Source organism: Perca flavescens, chromosome 4 (genome assembly GCF_004354835.1).
Source record: "Perca flavescens isolate YP-PL-M2 chromosome 4, PFLA_1.0, whole genome shotgun sequence".
In the NCBI taxonomy this organism is placed as follows: domain Eukaryota; kingdom Metazoa; phylum Chordata; class Actinopteri; order Perciformes; family Percidae; genus Perca; species Perca flavescens.
Window position 1 is genome coordinate 7,712,356 of NC_041334.1, and position 18,233 is coordinate 7,730,588.

The window sequence follows — 18,233 nt, forward strand, 5'->3', positions numbered from 1 at the left end:
TAGTGTCTGAGGAAATGTCGTCAGACAGCTTAAGTAAGAACTGTTGCCACATCTCTGTAGGTCAGCCTGCTTACGTGACTGAGGTTATGTGGAATGCAGCTGGTCTCTCCCATCCACCTGTTCACAGCCCCTTTTAGTTTTCTCCAAACTTCAAGAGGATTGATTCACATAAGAAAATACACTGTCTGCTTAGATATACAAAATCCCAGGATTTAAATGTAACGTTTTGTCATTTTGATTCGTTTGCCATTTAATTGCCCTAGAATTGGAGTACAAGGGGGGAAAAGTAAAGTAATGTACCGTCTGTTCAGACCTCCGCTAAAGGGCAAAAGGAGTTGCATACCATATAATGGCTCACACATTCTATTTTCCTAAATTGCTGTTCTTCAAGGCTTGGGAGCCAGTTCAGGGTTGTGGTGCCATCTAGTGACTGATTAAAGTCTTTAGTTTAAAACTGTTTTTTACAAAGGCCTGGAAAATCATAGTGGAAAATATCTACTGTTTTATACATATAATTTCTGTTCTATTGTCATTCCTTGGATTAATAATTTTTGTTATTTTCCAGCCCTGAGTCAGTTGAAGCAAGCCCTGCCGTGAATGAAAAAAACTACAACAACCACAGCTGTGGGAGTGCACAGAGTCATGGGTATCGGGGACTACCATATGCTGTGAGTTCCAAGCATCAATTCTAATCATAGCCTTATTATATGAAATTAGTATTGCTCTCTTTCAGTCCAAGATAATTTGGCTATAATTACAAACATTTTAGAAGCTAAAATAATAACTGTTTAGTCTACCCAATCTTTTCCTGTTTTCTATTCTTTTCAAGTTCTGTGTTCTATTATTATAGAACAGTAAGAGTAACACTTTTAGATAGGCAGTTTAAAAAAATTCTGCTATAAGTCCTTTGTTACCACAAACTACTTCCTTTATTAACAGCTGTACTGTTTCACATACCTGTTGTTATGCCCTCATTTTCATTCGTCTCCATTTTCCATTTCCCTTTTGCCTGAACACTCGTTGTTTGAAGATGCAACAGTCTTCCGTTGTGTGTTGTCAGGATCACAACTATGGCGCGCCCCCTCCCCCCACCCCACCCGCCTCCCCGCTCTCCCAAACCATCATTCCCCGTATGGATCTCAACGGCGTGGTACGCGACTCCCGCTATCATGAAACTACTGAGGACAACTCAGCCGACAGCGACAGCTCCTCAGAGGAAGACGGGGCTGTGGCCAGTTGGTGTCACTGCAGCCTGACTTCGGATGGCCTGCTCATCAAATGTGACAACTGCAGGTAAGGGATGGAAAACCTGCCCAGTCTGGATCCTTAAGCATAAGTTCCAGTTGCTGCATCAGGTGCAAGTGTAATTAAAGTGATGGTTAGGAGTAATTTCACCCTACACTGCCATTTGTGTAACGAGAATTTAGGAATAAAAGGCACCATTTCAGGTTCCCGGACCATATTCCAAAAGAAGGATCCAAGAGAAAAAAAGCATTAGCGAGCGGCTAACAGAATTAGGGCTACCGCTGTCTGAAAATACTGGTTAGCTGATTGGATAAACCATCTGTCTATCACCACCTAACCCACCTCAAAACCAACGCTGATTGGCCCAGCTCCAAATTTTCTCTATCTCAAGATGCCAGACTGATCTGCGAGTGGAAAACTGGAGCTTGCGAGATCAGGACGGTCTCACGAGGCTAGGTGCAAAGGACCCTAGGGTGAAATTACTCCGAACCATCACTTTAATGACTAGATCTTCCAAAAAGTCTTGCATATTTATGAGAAAGGAAACAAGAAACTTGATTTTTTTTTTTAGTGGTGTCAAACTCTAAATTCTACAATATGTCATAAAATCTAAAATATAATTTGTCAAAATGCAGCATGGAGTACTAATGTCACTAATCTCTGTCCATTTGTCAGCTATATAATCCGAATAAAATATCTTGTTTCTAAACCTCAATTTAGGCGTGATCGCTCCTCAAACTTAAACCGCCTTCTCAAAAATGTTTGGCGAGCAGAATCTTCTGCCATTTTCAAACATCTGCGCAATTGTTGATTCATGTACATGGCCTTTTAGTCTGTTCAGCAATTTCATTGCTACGATCTTGTAACAAGTATTTGACTTCTTTTTCGCTTTTTCATGCCCGATTTAGCTCATGCTTAAGTGTTTTATTGCATATTTTTTTGCAGGAGGAAAGGAGCAGAAGGCCAACAAAGAAAAACAGAAAATGTCTCAGGTACGTTGTCTCTTGTCTTTTTTTGGTTATTTCATTTCCCTATAGGAGTTTGTAAAGTTCTCTCTGATGAGTATACCTGTGTTTTGTTTTTTCGTCTGTAGCTGGAGAGAGCAGTGCCACTGAGAGTGGAGACGAAGAGGTCGAGCCCTCCACCATCTCTTACACTGCCACCCAGCATACACCCACCAGCATCAAACTCACTGTCAACCGGGTCAAAAGGAGCAAATCCAAAAAGAGAAAGAAGAGCACAGAGAAGGCCCGTGGAACGCCGAAGGGCAAGAAGGTCAAGGTATGCAAACTCTTGCAAGCAGAGTGCACTAAAGTGAGTATAGCAAAGAATCCATTGGCAGATAGAAGCAAATGATAAACGCTATGATCAAAGCCCAATATGCAGCTGTTATTTTTTGTTAACTACCTTGCCACATTAAGAATACCTCAAATTAGTTTTTGATTGTAGAACAGTGCTGCCTTACATGTGCATGTATTGATATGTGTTCATTTTCCTTCTTTCAGGCTTTCAGAGAGGGTTCTAGGAAGTCTATGAGGATGAAGGTAAGATTGGAGGTGTATGTTAAGATATGCTTTAAGATAAGCTGCATGTTTCTATTTTCTGTAAAGAATAACTGCTTCATCTTGTCTTCGGTCTAGAACTCAACAACAGAAGTCAGCGTGTTGGATGAGAATACAGCAGAGGGATGGGAGAGCAGAATCCGCCAGTGGACGGACCAGTATGAGGAGGCTCTGGCCAACCAGTACAGCGCTGATGTCCAGACCCTTCTCCAGCTCCACCGCACTGCCAACACCACTGTCTCAAAGGCAGAGGGCGACACTGCAACACCCCCTTCTGCTACACAGATCCACGCCTCAGGTGATGCCATGGACACCATCAACCGCACTGAACTGACCTGTAACAACACAGTGCTCGGCTCACAGATGCAGGTCAGCCCAAGTCCTGAACCAAACAACAATTGCACTTTAAGAGCAAATTAGCTTTTCAAAAAACTAAAAATAACAGTCACAATTGTGTAATCTTGCCTTGTGTAATATTTTCCTGTTTTGGCAAATAAGTGCTTTGTGATTTGCTCTTTGTAGCTACAGTTGGGGCGGGTTACACGGGTGCAGAAACACAGGAAGATCCTCCGTGCAGCCAAGAACCTGGAACCAGACACACTCATCATTGAATATCGGGGAAAGGTCATGCTCAAACAACAGTTTGAAGTAAACGGCCATTTCTTCAAAAAGTAAGACATTATGATGTTTGTGTTATTGGGCTACTACTCTTTATACATTCAGGGGATCCAAAAACCTTCACAAAGATTCTAGAGTTGTCTCACCTGTTTGATGTCATCGTATCTTTCCAGACCCTACCCATTTGTGCTATTCTACTCAAAGTTTAATGATGTAGAAATGTGTGTTGATGCAAGGACCTTTGGAAATGACGCTCGCTTCATCAGAAGGTCCTGTACACCCAATGCTGAGGTCAGCCTAATTTTTTTAAATCTCAATGCCTGCCACTTATGTTACCTTTCTGTGTAGCTTTGAGTTTTGTTGTTATCTTCAAAGATAACTCGTGTCTCTGTTTCCTTTACCAGGTAAGGCATATGATTGCTGAAGGCATGATCCATCTGTGTATCTACGCCATCAGTCAAATCACAAAGGACGCTGAGGTCACCATTGGATTTGACTATGAGTTCAATAACTGGTCAGTACTGCTCCTCAACCCATATCCATCTTTCCACCTGCCTTTGAACCATTCACTAGAAAGCATCAATCCACAAAAAGCAACACAGGTCAATTTCAATCAGCTGATTAACTTCCTCCATGGTGGATGTTGTTGCTGCTGGCACTAGTTTCACGTTTTCATGCCTTAGCAGGGCAGAGTAGGCTTCATGCAGGTGTGTGTGTGTGTGTGTGTGTGTGTGTGTGTGTGTGTGTGTGTGTGTGTGTGTGTGTGTGTGTGTGTGTGTGTGTGTGTGTGTGTGTGTGTGTGTGTGTGTGTGTGTGTGTGTGTGTGTGTGTGTGTGTGTGTGTGTGTGTGTGCGCGTGCGTGCGTGTGCGCGCCTCTCTGGCCCTTTCTCTACACACACAAATAAATATGTGAAACAAGCAGGCCTATGTTTTTAGAAAAAACGGCCAGCACTTCAGCGGCCGGTTTGAGTGAAAGATAAACTACTCAAATAACAATGTTTAAAGGTGCAATATGTAATATTGTGTGTAATACTGGCAGCTAGCGGTTAAAATAGTTACTGCACTACCAATTCAAAATACTGGAGAGTCGTTTCCCCCGCCCCCTCCTGCCCAGACTCGAAGTTCACAGGGGTTGCCAGGCTGAGACCGCAGCATTCACAACAATGTTGCTAGACGCTTTTCTCACATAGCCAGACGTTACTCCACAGCACAGCAGAGTAGCTAACGTTAGATGCTAGTCTCACATAGCCAGACATTACTCCACAGCACAGCGGAGTAGCTAACGTTAGATGCTAGTCTCACATAGCCAGACATTACTCCACAGCACAGCAGAGTAGCTAATGGTAGATGCTGGCTATATTGACAGTCATAAAAGCCCGTGCTCACGCGGAGATCTGTAACCAACTAACAGACACACCTTTTCGGCTTAAAATTACAGTATGAACCGCTAAAAACGCAACAACCTCACTGTCCTCTCCACACGCCAGTCAGGCACACTTCCTCGGCTTAGAATTACAATACGAAACGCTAAAAATACCACTACCTTGCCGACGGAACACACTTCATTGGCTTAGAATTACGGCAACAATCGCTAAACACACCGCAAACTCACAGTCCTCTCTTTCCGATTTACAGCCCCCCTCTCGTGGTTTAAAATAACTCACCGTTGTCGGCTCCAGCCGCTGAAGAGGCTACACGCTGTAAACAGCCATTGGTTGCTTGCCTGGTCCTCCCGGTTCGTTTGTTAGCTGCTTTCATGGCTGTACTACCGTTACAGCTGTAGCGCGCTGCGTTTACGTTTTTACAGGTATATCTGGCAACCCGGCCTGGCTGTCAAACTGGGCCGTTGATAACAACACACAGATCAAAACATAAATTCCGTCACAGAATGTAAATTTCAAAAAGAAAAAATACTGAAATTAGCATTGTTGTCAGAAAAGATAGTATTTCAGCTTAACATGTTTCCTTAATATCTAATGAGGCATTGGTGTCATTTTTGGATTTATTACAGTACAAATATTACATATTGGACCTTTAAAATGTAACCATTTGAAAGTAGCACAAGGAAAACGATGCCAGTGGGACATAAGTTCCACTTTCAGTTTCTCATGGGGATATTAACATTGGGCCACCTAGATCCGGTCTGTCCACCAAAGTAACAATGATTACATAATAACACTTTAGATAAGTAATGAGTAATCCAGAACAATAAATTGTTGAAAATAGCTTGATTACATTGAAAAGTAGTCCTCATGATTTGTCTCAAATGTATCGTAACCATGTCATATATATGATATGACTTTAGTACACAATAAAACAAATATTACTGGGACCGCTTGATCCCACACTAGGGGAATTCCCTTGTTACAGCAGCTCAAATGCAAACACAACAGATAACACAAATAAAGATTAAATATAAGTGTGTATATATAAGAAAAAATAAATATCTTAAAATATATATATATATATATATATAATAGAAAAATAAGAATAAGAGTTATAATAGTACAAAATAGTATTGAAAATGTACATTATAGACACCTCTTTTTATATACTTTACAGATATACACTACATGAATAAGGTGCAGATGAATAAGAAATGTTATTGCAGGTGTAGGTGACCCAGAGATTAACATTTAATATCTATATTCCCATAATAGACAACACCCCTGACTATCACTGTAACAATTTGGCCACAATTAAGCACATTGACAATACAAGGCCTAGTCACAAACTAGATTTTGACCTAGTCTTGTTAGCTTGTTGCTGCTACAGAATGTGTTTTGTGTATTTGTGTTCGATCCTCCGGCTTTTTCTTCATTGTTGCTTCTCCTCTCTCTTAACAAACCATCAGTAATTATAAAGTGGACTGTGCCTGCCATAAGGGAAACCAGAACTGCCTGGTGCAGAAGCACAACCTGAGGCCCATGGAGAGCTTCCTCATTACCCCCTCACTGCCACCTTCCTCCCCTCTGGTTGGTGCTGAGACCCGACGGAGAAAAGCCAGAAAGAGAGAGCTGGAAAACTATGTTGCCGATGACAGCAACCAGATCCTGGACCAGGAGGCCAAAGAAATGCAGGGGAACAGTGACTTAGAGGTGTGTGTGTGTCATTTGGTCCAATCAGTCCAATGATCGCTTAGATTAAAGTCCATCAAATATTAATGTTACCACGAAGGGAAAAACAGTGTTATTTTCAAGTTTTTGAAAATGCCTATATTAGCCAAATATTGCTTTTATTTCCAGCTGTGTAGGATGTTTTCCTCATGTGCTGTCTTTCTGTGTAATTAGGAGAGACTGCTGGATGAGTTGAAGGTGGAAGATGGAGAAGAAGGAGAGGTGGATGAAAATGGGGTCGCCATCTATAGTAAAAGAGTATGGCATTTTAACTATTTTCAATACAGTTAGTAGATATTTTAGTTCTCTGTGACAATAGATTTAAATTCCAGCAATACATCAGTAATTCAAAAGACAAAATGTTTCATAATTCTCAGACCCTGCCTGTGTAACTCCCCTCTTGTGTCTGTGCTTATTCATGAAGACACATAACAGCCTGGAAAGAAGGCGAAAGAGAGTAGGAGGAGCAGAGGTGAAGGAGGAGGGTGTGGAAAGTGAGTACGGGGCAGGAAACCCTGCTGGTAACAATCCAATACCCCATAACACTGGAGTGGGGATCAGCACACGACGCACCACCTATGTCATGGTCAGTGAGAGAAAACAGGTTGTTTCATCTGTGTATGTTCATCTTTTAGTTTTTGATTTATTCTATTTATACATTATCTTTCAGGAAGTGCCATCTATTGAAGAAAAGACCTTATTACCCAACCTGCCTGCCCCAGTTGCTCCCCCTAAACCTGCTAGACCTACCAAGCCTCGGCCCAAAAGTCGGATCTCTCGCTACCGGTCAAGTTCATCCCAGCGTGCCCGGCGTCAGCGCCAAGCCCTCGCCCAGCAAGCAGCAGCAGCAGCAGCAGCTGCTGCTGCAGCCATGGCAGCAGCACCATCATCAGCTGATCAGGGTGCTTCTCTGGACGAGGAGGGCTCTCAGGGCCCATATGGTGCTGAACATGGCCATGGAGAGAGAGGTCTGGGGGGTCATCTCCTAGATGGAGATGGCCAGGGTTTAAACTGCATAAATAGAGGCAACTTGCGCTACCCCAAGACCAAGAAGGTTAGAGGACATTAGACTTTGTAGAAATTATTTGTAGGATTTTGGTTGTGGCATGGTTGAGTCAAGCTTTCTTAATCATATTAGTTATTTTGTAAATTCCTAGCTAATGCAGAGTTAATTATTAATGTTTGTCTTTGTTCTCAGTACCTGGTGACAGAGTGGTTGAATGACAAGGTACCTGGAGGGGAGAAGGTCCACCAAGAGGTGCCTGTTGAGCGCCCATTACGGATAACCACTGACCCCACGGTGCTGGCCACCACCCTCAACATGCTGCCAGGCCTCTCCCACTCATCACTCATCTGCACCACACCCAGACACTACGTCCGCTTTGGCTCCCCTTTCAACCCCGAGAGACGCCGGCCCCGTCCGCTCCAAATAGACGGGACTTATGGCTGCTACAAGAAGGTGAGAGATGTAGCAAGGTATTATAGAGTACATGAATATAAAATTTATAATGATGTTGTCTTCCTTAGCAAATTCAAATTAAGTGCTAGTGTTACAAGCCTGTCTGCAGGTCCTCAAACAATTAATCAAATGCTGAAAGCTTTAAAATGGATGAAATGCAGTTAAATATAAAGAATTTACTCTTGCATGAGTGGTAAAGGAACACGCCGACTTATTGGGAAATTAGCTTATTCACCGTAACCCCCAGAGTAAGACAAGTCGATACATACCCTTCTCATCTCCGTGCGTGCTGTAACGCTGCCTGACGGTTCCAGCATTAGCTTAGCTTAGCACAGATCCTGCAGGTGAATGGTTCCAGTAATCCTACTGCTCCAAATTGTGACAAAAGTGACAAAATAACGCCAACATGTTCCTATTTACATGTTGTGATTTGTAGAGTCACTGCGTGTACAAAAAACAACATAACATGAGACACAGCCGTCTTCTAACTGTAAACGCTGTGACTCTATAAATCACAACATGTAAATAGGAACATGTTGGCGTTATTTTGTCACTAATTCGGAGCAGTAGGATTGCTGGAACCATTCACCTGCATGTTCTGTGCTGGCCTGATGCCGCTGGAGCCGTCAGACAGCATTACAGCACGCACGGAGATGAGAAGGGTATGTATCGACTTGTATAACTCTGGGGGTTACGGTGAATAAGCTAAATTTCCAATAAGTCGCCGTGTTCCTTTTTAAGTCTTGAAATCTTGCACAGTATGCTGTTCTTTTTGGGGATAAGGGGACCAGCAAGTCATGTTTTACCGTCATTGTGCCTTAAATTGGTCAAAAAAAGTATTCTACCTGTCTATAAAGTAGAGGTGTGAATCTTCACTGATCTCCCGATTCGATTACGATTATCATGTTTTCAATTCAATATCTCGATGCGTCAAAAACATTTTTCTATTAAAGCCATATAGGATATTTGACAACCTTGTAATTAGAGATGCACCGATTACAACTTTCTTGGCCGATTCCAATTTTCATTGAGTTAGGCCAGCCAATACCGATTTTAGCCGATTCTGATTTCATTTCATTTTCTAATATTTATTCATTTATTAAATATTTATTTTCTCTTTTCTTTACATAGAACATTTTTTTGAACAGGTAATGGATCACTATAAAATAGAACTATATAAATTACTCCTGGTGTGGGAAATTGACACACATCTAAAGTGCAATGTTAGAACCATTTCCTTCTTTTCACATCCAATATCGAACTAAAAAAATTTTATTTTGGTTTTTGGTGTCGTCCCTCCACGCCCTACTTTTTCCTTGCAGGTGCAACACCTGCAAACTTGTTATCTTCTGCACACACGCTGAAGAATTTCCAAACAGCTGACACGTTGCAGGTTAATTCACGAGGTTCCCTACATGTGCGAGAATAGCGCGGACACGAGCTTCACACCACGAGCGGGTACGCACAACACACGGCGGAAAAGTTGAGAGAAAGGAAAAAGAGACTGTGTTGTCGCATCCGTGTGTGCGTGCATCCTTGAGAACTGTAACTCGTATAACTTATGTTGTCAGTTAATTTTAGCATTGACCGGCATGAAATCGGCATATATCAGACTGACCTGCCGTTTGCCGGTCATGGCCGAGCACGTGAAAACCGGCCAATTCCGGTCACCGGCCGGTCTGTCGGTGCATCTCTACTTGTAATATGTTAAATTCTATAACACAAACATTTAATCTTTTATAAAGCTCAAGACTTTCTGAGGTATATAGTTTTTTAACACAACATTACTGTTGTTTTGATGCAGAGATGGATAAAGCAAGCGGAGGATGAAAGCTGTTCAGCCAGTATTGAGGATGGCACAGAGTCCACCTCCTCCCAGCAAAGTACCAGTAGCAGATCCACCCCTAACCCCATGTCCAACGGTATGTACATCCCCACTTTCATCTGGCAGACTCATTTACTGCGGTATTTTCACCAAAGCTGGAAGATTATAGATCAGAACCAAGCAACTGGGTGATATTTTTACTGAAAGTACAACTAAGTAAAGTGCAGTCCAAATAAAAAATGTGTTGTTACTGTTGTTCTTGTCATCTTCTCCGTACTAGAAGTGTATTGTTTCCTGTTTTTTCAGCTCGCTTGTATTATTTCCACAGTTTTTAAAATCACAGAACTCAACGCACCGTTTAAGAAGCGCCACTCCAAGTATATGTCAGAGACGATAACCGCACCCTCAGACCACCTGCTTTGCCCGCTGTCACCAATCACACCACCGCTCCCAGAGGACTCCTTCCATCTGCCGCTCCACACCCCAAGCGGCTCCCTGCTGCCAAACGGCCTGGCCTACTCACCCATGCCCTCACTGCCTGCCAGCCGCTGCAACACACCGCTGCAATTTGAAGTAAGGGCATAACCACATAAACACCTAATGCCTACCATACACTAGAAGACTTTGAACAGACTTGTCGTGTAGATCCAAAGAGTTCCCATAAACGGGAAAAAACCTACTGCGGTCTTCTTTACAATAAAACATCTTTGATGATACGTTATGCGAGTCACTTGGCCAATCATAATCATATAAAATGTGTCCCCTTTTTCAGCCCTTCTGAGTTTGCAGGTATGAGGCATAGTAACTAGTGTTAATTTTGTCACCTATTTTTAATTTAGTCTTGTGCCAAATTTCCTTGTTAGTTTTAGTCATATTTAGTCATTCACTTATCTTTTAGTCAAGTGTTGTCAAGTTTTAGTCGACTAAAAGTCTCGTCATTTTAGTCTAGTTTTAGTCAAAAGAGAACTCAATATATCTTAGTCAAGTTTTAGTCTGTTTTTTCTGAGATTATTTTTGATAACCATTTCAGTCAAATAGTTATATAAAAATAAATTATATAAAGTTATATCAATATCGAGCCTCTTCCTTATTTCACCAGTAAAAACAAAAACAACCACTGAATGGGAAAAGGGTATTTTACAATAACATTGAACGTAGCACGAGGCTGGTGAGGCGAGTTTGAAGTGAACGCACAGGGCTCCAGACTAACTTTTTTCACTAGGAGCACAGTGGCCCCCAACTGAAAATTTTAGGGGCGCAACCAGAAAATTTAGGGGCACACACCATAAATCAACATGCTAACCAAATATTCACATTTCTACTAATGTCCACTGTATTACTAATAAACACTTTGATAATAGAAATTACAATGTGCTGTTTCAAATTTAGTTTCACATTTTATTGTGCACTTTTGAAGATGCAACATAAAAGGTAAACTGACAGCACCATCGCTGTCATGACAGTAAAATTATTAAAAAAATATATATACCAGCTCTAGTCTCCAGTCTACAATTACAGTGAATTCAACTTAAAATTAAAAATGCACTGTTTAGGCTACCTAGGCTAAACCAGTTGTGCCTGCTTGTCAGGAAGTGTACATCAACAGCATCGCGACTGCTTTCGCCTCGCCGTTAATATCATACGACAAACACTGTCTGCATGAAGTTTTGAACAACTGTAACCACACTTGCATCCACTTTGTCGGCATTTCCGTGACTAACTGTGACTTCAACAAAACTGTAGAGTAGTTTGCTCCGTCCGCACCTCTGCGTGTGTGTGTGCACGCGCACGCCGGAGCTCTGCTCTCTGTCATATGCAGAGAGGACAGATAACTTGCGCTTACTAGCTCTCAGGTACCAAAATTTCCATGTTTAATGTGTAAAATTCAGGGGCACACTTTCAAATTTTGGTTGCAAATTGCGACCATTTGGTTGCAGTCTGGAGCCCTGACGCAACATATGTATTGTTTTTCAGACAACGGCAGCTGCAGACTGTCGTACGTACCCCTGTTAGAATCCTCTACAGTGAAATACAGACAAACTTTTACACCGTTTAGCTGTCAGCATTTTAACCGTGTTTACTCCAGCTGCTAGCTAACGGTAGGCTAATGTTACCTGCTGCTAAGTGTAGTATTAACTAGCGTCCCGTGCAGCAATGTTTCTGTTGCCTCTAACGTCCGTTTAGGAGCATCAGAGAGAAGCGCAGGCATTTAAGTGGCACCGAAATCCGCGTTGCTATTCAGTCCGGTAAATAACGGTTGTTAAGGCAACGGTCGGTGCCGTATTAGCCCCGGTTCTCGGTACCCAACCCTAGTAACAGCTGAATATTCTATCTCATGATGGAAGAGTAGAGACGATTGTAGACAAAAATGAAGAGAGATTTTATCTTAGTTTTTATTTTATGCAAAAGAATTTTAGTCTCGTCTTTTTTCGTCAACAATAATGCATGTTAATTTAGTCTTAGTCAGCGTTTTTGGACATTGGGGCAGTCTCTTCATCGTCTTGTCTTAGTCATGGAAAAAAAGGTTGTTGACGAACATATTTAGTCTCGTCTGACGAAATTAACACTAATAGCAAGGTTGGGTAATAAGGTCTTTTTTACCCCCATCTGATCTGAGGGCAAGTTAAGGAACCTTCGGGGTGGGGTTTGCCGGGATGACCGTAGCTGATTGGTCAAACACAATCCAGCGCAGCTGGTTCTATCTCAGAGTACTCTAGTATTGATTTAGGATGAGGGGAGAACATTTCTCTTTGTTTGAAGAAGACACACTATTAATCCTGCAAGGGGAAGTTACATTAAAAGTAGAATTGGGCTTTGCTGTCGGCTTCCCTACTCTTTTTTTTTTTGCATTTCATTCATACCTGTGCAGCAGTAAACAAGGAAGTAGGCAACTCAGGTGGTGATTTAGGACCAACGAGGGGGTTCTGGGAATATTTCTCTTTGATTGAAAGAGAGAGATTCATGCCTGTCGTCATGTATTACACAAACTGAGTACGCCGTACGAGGCAGGAGCCCCGTTCATTCTAATTTAAGATGCACCGATAGAACGGCAGGTTTGGCCGGTTTTCACATGCCGGCGACCGGTAGGTCAGTCTGACATATGCCAATTTCATGCCGGTCAATGTTACAATTAACTGACAACATAAGTTATACGAGTTACAATTCTCAAGGATGCACAGACGCGACAGCACAGTCTCTTTTTCCTTTCTCTCAACTTTTCCACCGGGTGTCGCACATACCCGTTCGTGGTGTGAAGCACGTGTCCATGCTATTCTCACACATGTAGGGATCCTCGTGAATTAACCTGTCAGCTGTTTGGAAATTCTTCAGCGTGTGTGCAGAAGATAACAAGTTTGCAATATGCAGGACCTGCAAGGAAAAAGTAGGGCGTGGAGGGACGACACCAATAACCAAAATAAATTTTTTTTAGTTGGATATTGGATGTGAAAAGAAGGAAATGGTTCCAACATTGCACTTTAGATGTGTGTGAATTTCCCACACCAGGAGTAATTAATATAGTTCTATTTAATAGTGATCCATTATCTGTTCAAAAAATGTTCTATGTTATGTGCAAAATTTTCTATTGAAGAAAAGATAGAAAATAAATATTTGCGTGTGCTGTAAAGTGGTTAGAATAAATGAAATTGTAATCGGCTAAAATTGGTATCGGCTGGCCTAACTCAATGAAAATCGGAAATCGGAATCGGCCTAGAAAGTTGTAATCGGCGCATCTCTAATTCTAATGAGAGTTGCTTAGCCATCATGCAGCCAAAAATGACCCAGATGACTGGCACTGCTTATGCAGTGGGAGTATAGGAACCCCTGCTAAAGTTGACTAAAAAGAGGAATAAAAAAATCATCTTTTGGAAATTGATCTTAATGCCTTAATTGAAAAAATTAGGAAAAATCCAACCTTTTAGAACACCAATTTTCTTTGTGAATGAATGATGTATCGTAAATAAATAAATGTTCTTCCTTAAAATGCAGGGAGCATAAGTTTTTTAATAATAATAATAATAATTTAACCTATGTTAAATTCCCATAGAGGCAGGCAGATTTTTTTTTAATTTTTATTTTTATTTTTAATACTGTTTATTGGTTTACAGAGTACAAGATTAACAGATCTATGCACTGCAAATAACCATTTTTCTTTCTTTTTAAAGTGAAAGAAAAAAAAAAAGAACAAAAAATCATAATGAAAATCTGAGAAAATAAATTACAAAATAGACGAGTATACACATACATATAGTATACATACATTAATAAAATATAATCGATAAAAATAATATAAATAACAATAAAAAAAAAAAATAGTAATAGTTGCTTACAAGTTCAGTAGGAGAGGATTAATTGCTGCAATGTAAAAAAGTATGTGGATACACCTACAATGACCAGGGACTAATAATCACATGAGAAGCTTTAGAGCTTAGATTCAGCATAGACTATAAAAGGACCCCATATTTTCTCAAATTTAAAGGCATGGCCTCGCAGTATTAATCTTAATTTCTCCAGTTTCAAGTGCTGAATTACATCTCTTAACCAGACACATAGCAGGGAGGCTGTGGGTTTTTCCAATTAAGGAGAACCAATCTCCGTGCAAGTAACATTATAAAGGCTGCCATCATACTATTAGCTCCCCTGAGAGGATTTCCATCTCCAAAGACGCCAAATATACCAATCAAAGGATCTGGATCTATCGTCTTTCCGACAACATCAGATAAAGTCTGGAAAATAGACCTCCAATAATTGTGTATTTTAGGACAAAGCCAGAACATATGTGCCAACGTGGCGGGAAACTGTTTACATCGGTCACAAGTAGCATCTACATTAGGATATATTTTGGCAAGTTTTACTTTCGAGTAATGGAGGCAATGTAGAACCTTGAACTGTACAAGCCCATGTCTAATGCATATTGACGTTGTATGTACTTTCTTCAGAGCATTTTCCCACTGAACCTCAGGTATGACCAGACCCAAGTCATTCTCCCATGCAGACTTAAGAAGGGCTAGAGAGGTTTTCTGCAATCCTGACAAATAATTATATACAAAAGATATCGCTGCTTTAGCTGAGGGTTCAAAAGTGAACAGAGATTCCATAGGGGTAACGTTCGGCAGTGTGGGGAAGCATGGTGTATTGGATTTAATAAAATTACTTATTTGAAGGAATCTGAAGAATTGATTTTGTGGCAGGCTAAATTTAATGCGCAATTGTTCAAAGGAAGGGAATATTCCATCAATGAAAATATCTTTCATTGTTTTAATACCTTTGCGCTTCCATAGGTCAAATGAAGCATCAACCATAGAAGGAGGGAAAAAATGGTTGGAGGATAGAGATGTGAGAAGCGAACAACCCTGCCATCCAAATTGCTGCCGTAATTTGGATAATATTTTAAGGGACAGCGGCTATCGGATTATCCTTTGTGAAATTTAAAGGCAACGGTAAAGGGGAGAAAGCAAGTGCGGTCAGGGAAGTAGGGCAGCATGACACCTGTTCCATCTGTAGCCAGGCTGGATCGCTTTCAGTCTTAGATGGTCGGACCCAGAAGGCCATGGCGCGAATATTGCATGCCCAATAATAAAACTGAAAGTGAGGTAGTCCCATACCCCCGTTGTGTTTTGGTCTCTGTAAGTATTCTTTTCTTATCCTTGAATTTTTTTTATTCCAAATGAAGTGAGTAATTACTTTATCTAGGTTTGTAAAAAAAAATACTTTTTAATAAAACTGGAATGCATTGAAATAAAAACATAAATTTGGGAAGCGTGTTCATTTTGATTATGTTGATTCTGCCAGCTAATGAAATGGGAAGCTGGGACCACCTATCACAGTCAGCTATGGTGCGCTCAAGGAGGGGTTTAAAATTCAGTTTGAATAAGTCAGACATGTTCCTTGCAAGAGTCACACCCAAGTATTTAAAAGAGCTTGTTACAACTCTAAACGGGAGGTGTGAGTATGAGAGACTCAGGGCCTCCGTATTAATAGGGAATAGTTCGCTCTTTGACAAATTCAGTTTATAGCCAGACACTTTACCATATTCCCCCAGGACAGACATAATATTAGGTATTGATTTAAGTGGATTTGTTACAAACAACAATAAGTCAACGGCATACAAAGAAACTTTGTGTACCGAACCCCTCCCCCCTACGGACCGCGTCATAGCCTTCCAAGGATCGCAAGGCAATAGGGCTCGATAGCGAGTGCAAATAATAGGGGGGAGAGGGGGCAGCCTTGCCTCGTCCCCCGTTGTAAGGGAAAATACTTTGACCTGAGGGAATTGGTTTGGACCGACGCAAGTGGGGAGTCGTATAATAATTTAGTCCATGAAATACATTTTTCACCGAATCCAAATCTCTGGAGAGCAGAGAAAAGAAAGTCCCACTCGACTCGGTCAAAAGCCTTTTCGGCGTCTAGCAGGACAAGGACTTCTGGAGAGTGCGAGGACTTGTTCGAGGAATATATTATATTATAAAGTCTACGAAGATTAGAAAACAAAAACCTGTTTTTTATGAAGCCAGTTTGATCCGGTGAGACAACTGTAGGAATGACCATTTCAAGTCGAGAAGCAAGTATTTTAGCTAACAGTTTTGTATTAACATTTAAAAGACTGATAGGCCTGTAAGAACCAGGCTCGAGCGGGTCCTTTCCCCCTTTCAACAGAACGGAAATAGTGGCCTGATAAAAAGTAGGGGGGAGGGTGTTAGACTCATAAGCTTCATTAAGGGCATCAAGCAATAAGGGTGAAAGCGACTTTGAAAATGTCTTATAGAAATCAGCTGTAAAACCGTCGGGTCCGGGCGCTTTGGAACTCTGCATATTTTTAATAGCCTGATTTAATTCTTCTAGAGATATAGGCTCATCAAGACAAATTTTATCCTCCAGATCTATTTTTGGAATATTCAATTTATTAAGGAAGGCATCTATTGCAACGGGATTCCCCTCTGATTCTGATGAATGTAGGATTCTCGTAGGGTACAGATTTGATCATTGGCAAATTATCAAAGAGGTTTTATCAATATTAATAAAGTTATGAATATGGTTATTAATAACTATCAAATCGACAAACAATCAAAAACGGGGCACCACCCTGCAAGTCAGGGACCAATAATCAAACTGTGGAACAGTCTCATTCTGTGGTAATCCTTTAAAAAGGAATTAAAGGAAGGGGTGAATCCAAGCACGGACCTGATCGACCAGCAATTATTACAACAAGTACACAAATAATCACAAGCAACTGCTAATTTGCATAATAAGATTTATTAACGTCACAATTATCGGTGGCTAATCAATAATCCTTCACTAATAAACTTATATACCTTTTTACAATATCACAACCAAACACAAAGCAAAACAAAGCAGCATGTGTCATGGACACGTCTGTGGGTGTGTGTGTGTGTGTGTGTGTGTGAGAGAGGAGGGGCATGTCGACATGTATTTCTAACACAAAACAACTCCAAAAATGGCTACTCCTGTGAGCTGCACAAAACTATTTGGCCTCAAGAGAGCGGTAGTGGTGCTGCGTGCACGAGGAGGGGCTGAAGAAGCCGGGGGTTGCTAGGCAACGCGCACGCTTAGTCGGTATGGTAGCTAGTTCCTGTGTTAGCTCTGTCCGAACGTAAGCAGATTCCACGTGTGAAGCTAGCCTGCAGCGTTAGCTCGGGAGCTACGCGGCTAGCCTGTGGGTGTGTGTGTGTGTGTGTGTGTGTGTGTGTGTTAGAGAGAGAAGAAAGAGAAGAAGAATAAAGAAAAAAGGGGGCACTCTGATCTTTAGTTATTGATAATGACCCAGTTCCCCTCAGCCACTCAAGTCTGGGCTAACGTGTGGTTTAGGACAGACTGAGACTTTGTTTTGCTGAGGAGAACGTCACTATAACTAATTCAGTGACTAACAGCTGATTTTCGCGATTCTATCGCAGACAGTAACTAAACTCCTGAAAGGAGTGATTTAAGCAGGTAGCGATTACGGTTATACCCAGCTACTTAACACAACATAAATCAACGAGTATAGTGATCAATTTATACATTCACAGCACAGATTAATAATCACATATGGACCAGTACATGATTAAATCAGATCACATTAATGGCAACAAGTGGTAGCGAACCCTTTGCTCATTAATAACAAAACAAAACGCACTAGTTCTAATATCTGCCCAGAACTGTGTAAGCCTCTTACTGTGTGCGTTGTTTGTCAGTTAAAACTCTTGCCAGAGTTTAACGATCCGTTTGTCCCAAGCAGAGGGACAAGGCGTAATCCAGGTCGACCAAACAAGAAACAGGACGCCGTCCTTTTCTTGAATCCAGGCTGATTAAACCCGCTGCAGATGAGGGAATACTTTGGCCAGTATTTCCTCGAATCCCCTTTATATCAGACCGATATAAAGTTGTCCCAGCTCAAATCTCGACCAGCGAGG

At 41.3% G+C, this 18,233-nt stretch overlaps 1 protein-coding gene across 5 annotated transcripts in view; it reads left to right on the top strand.

Moving 5' to 3' along the window:
• The window catches only part of setd5 (SET domain containing 5), a 68,139-nt gene that overhangs the window by 31,883 nt on the left and 18,023 nt on the right, over nucleotides 1–18,233 (top strand). For 2 of the 5 annotated variants that reach the window (XM_028575001.1, XM_028575004.1), the window contains exons 3-18: nucleotides 566–668; nucleotides 1,031–1,293; nucleotides 2,191–2,237; nucleotides 2,339–2,526; nucleotides 2,751–2,789; nucleotides 2,886–3,176; nucleotides 3,330–3,478; nucleotides 3,599–3,716; nucleotides 3,830–3,939; nucleotides 6,280–6,523; nucleotides 6,716–6,799; nucleotides 6,966–7,127; nucleotides 7,212–7,595; nucleotides 7,740–8,000; nucleotides 9,805–9,922; nucleotides 10,154–10,398. In XM_028575001.1, the coding sequence (XP_028430802.1) occupies nucleotides 566–668; nucleotides 1,031–1,293; nucleotides 2,191–2,237; nucleotides 2,339–2,526; nucleotides 2,751–2,789; nucleotides 2,886–3,176; nucleotides 3,330–3,478; nucleotides 3,599–3,716; nucleotides 3,830–3,939; nucleotides 6,280–6,523; nucleotides 6,716–6,799; nucleotides 6,966–7,127; nucleotides 7,212–7,595; nucleotides 7,740–8,000; nucleotides 9,805–9,922; nucleotides 10,154–10,398 (2,806 nt within the window). The remainder of the gene's footprint in view (nucleotides 1–565; nucleotides 669–1,030; nucleotides 1,294–2,190; nucleotides 2,238–2,338; nucleotides 2,527–2,750; nucleotides 2,790–2,885; nucleotides 3,177–3,329; nucleotides 3,479–3,598; nucleotides 3,717–3,829; nucleotides 3,940–6,279; nucleotides 6,524–6,715; nucleotides 6,800–6,965; nucleotides 7,128–7,211; nucleotides 7,596–7,739; nucleotides 8,001–9,804; nucleotides 9,923–10,153; nucleotides 10,399–18,233) is intronic. The other 3 variants (XM_028575003.1, XM_028575005.1, XM_028575002.1) reach the window with 2 other exon arrangements.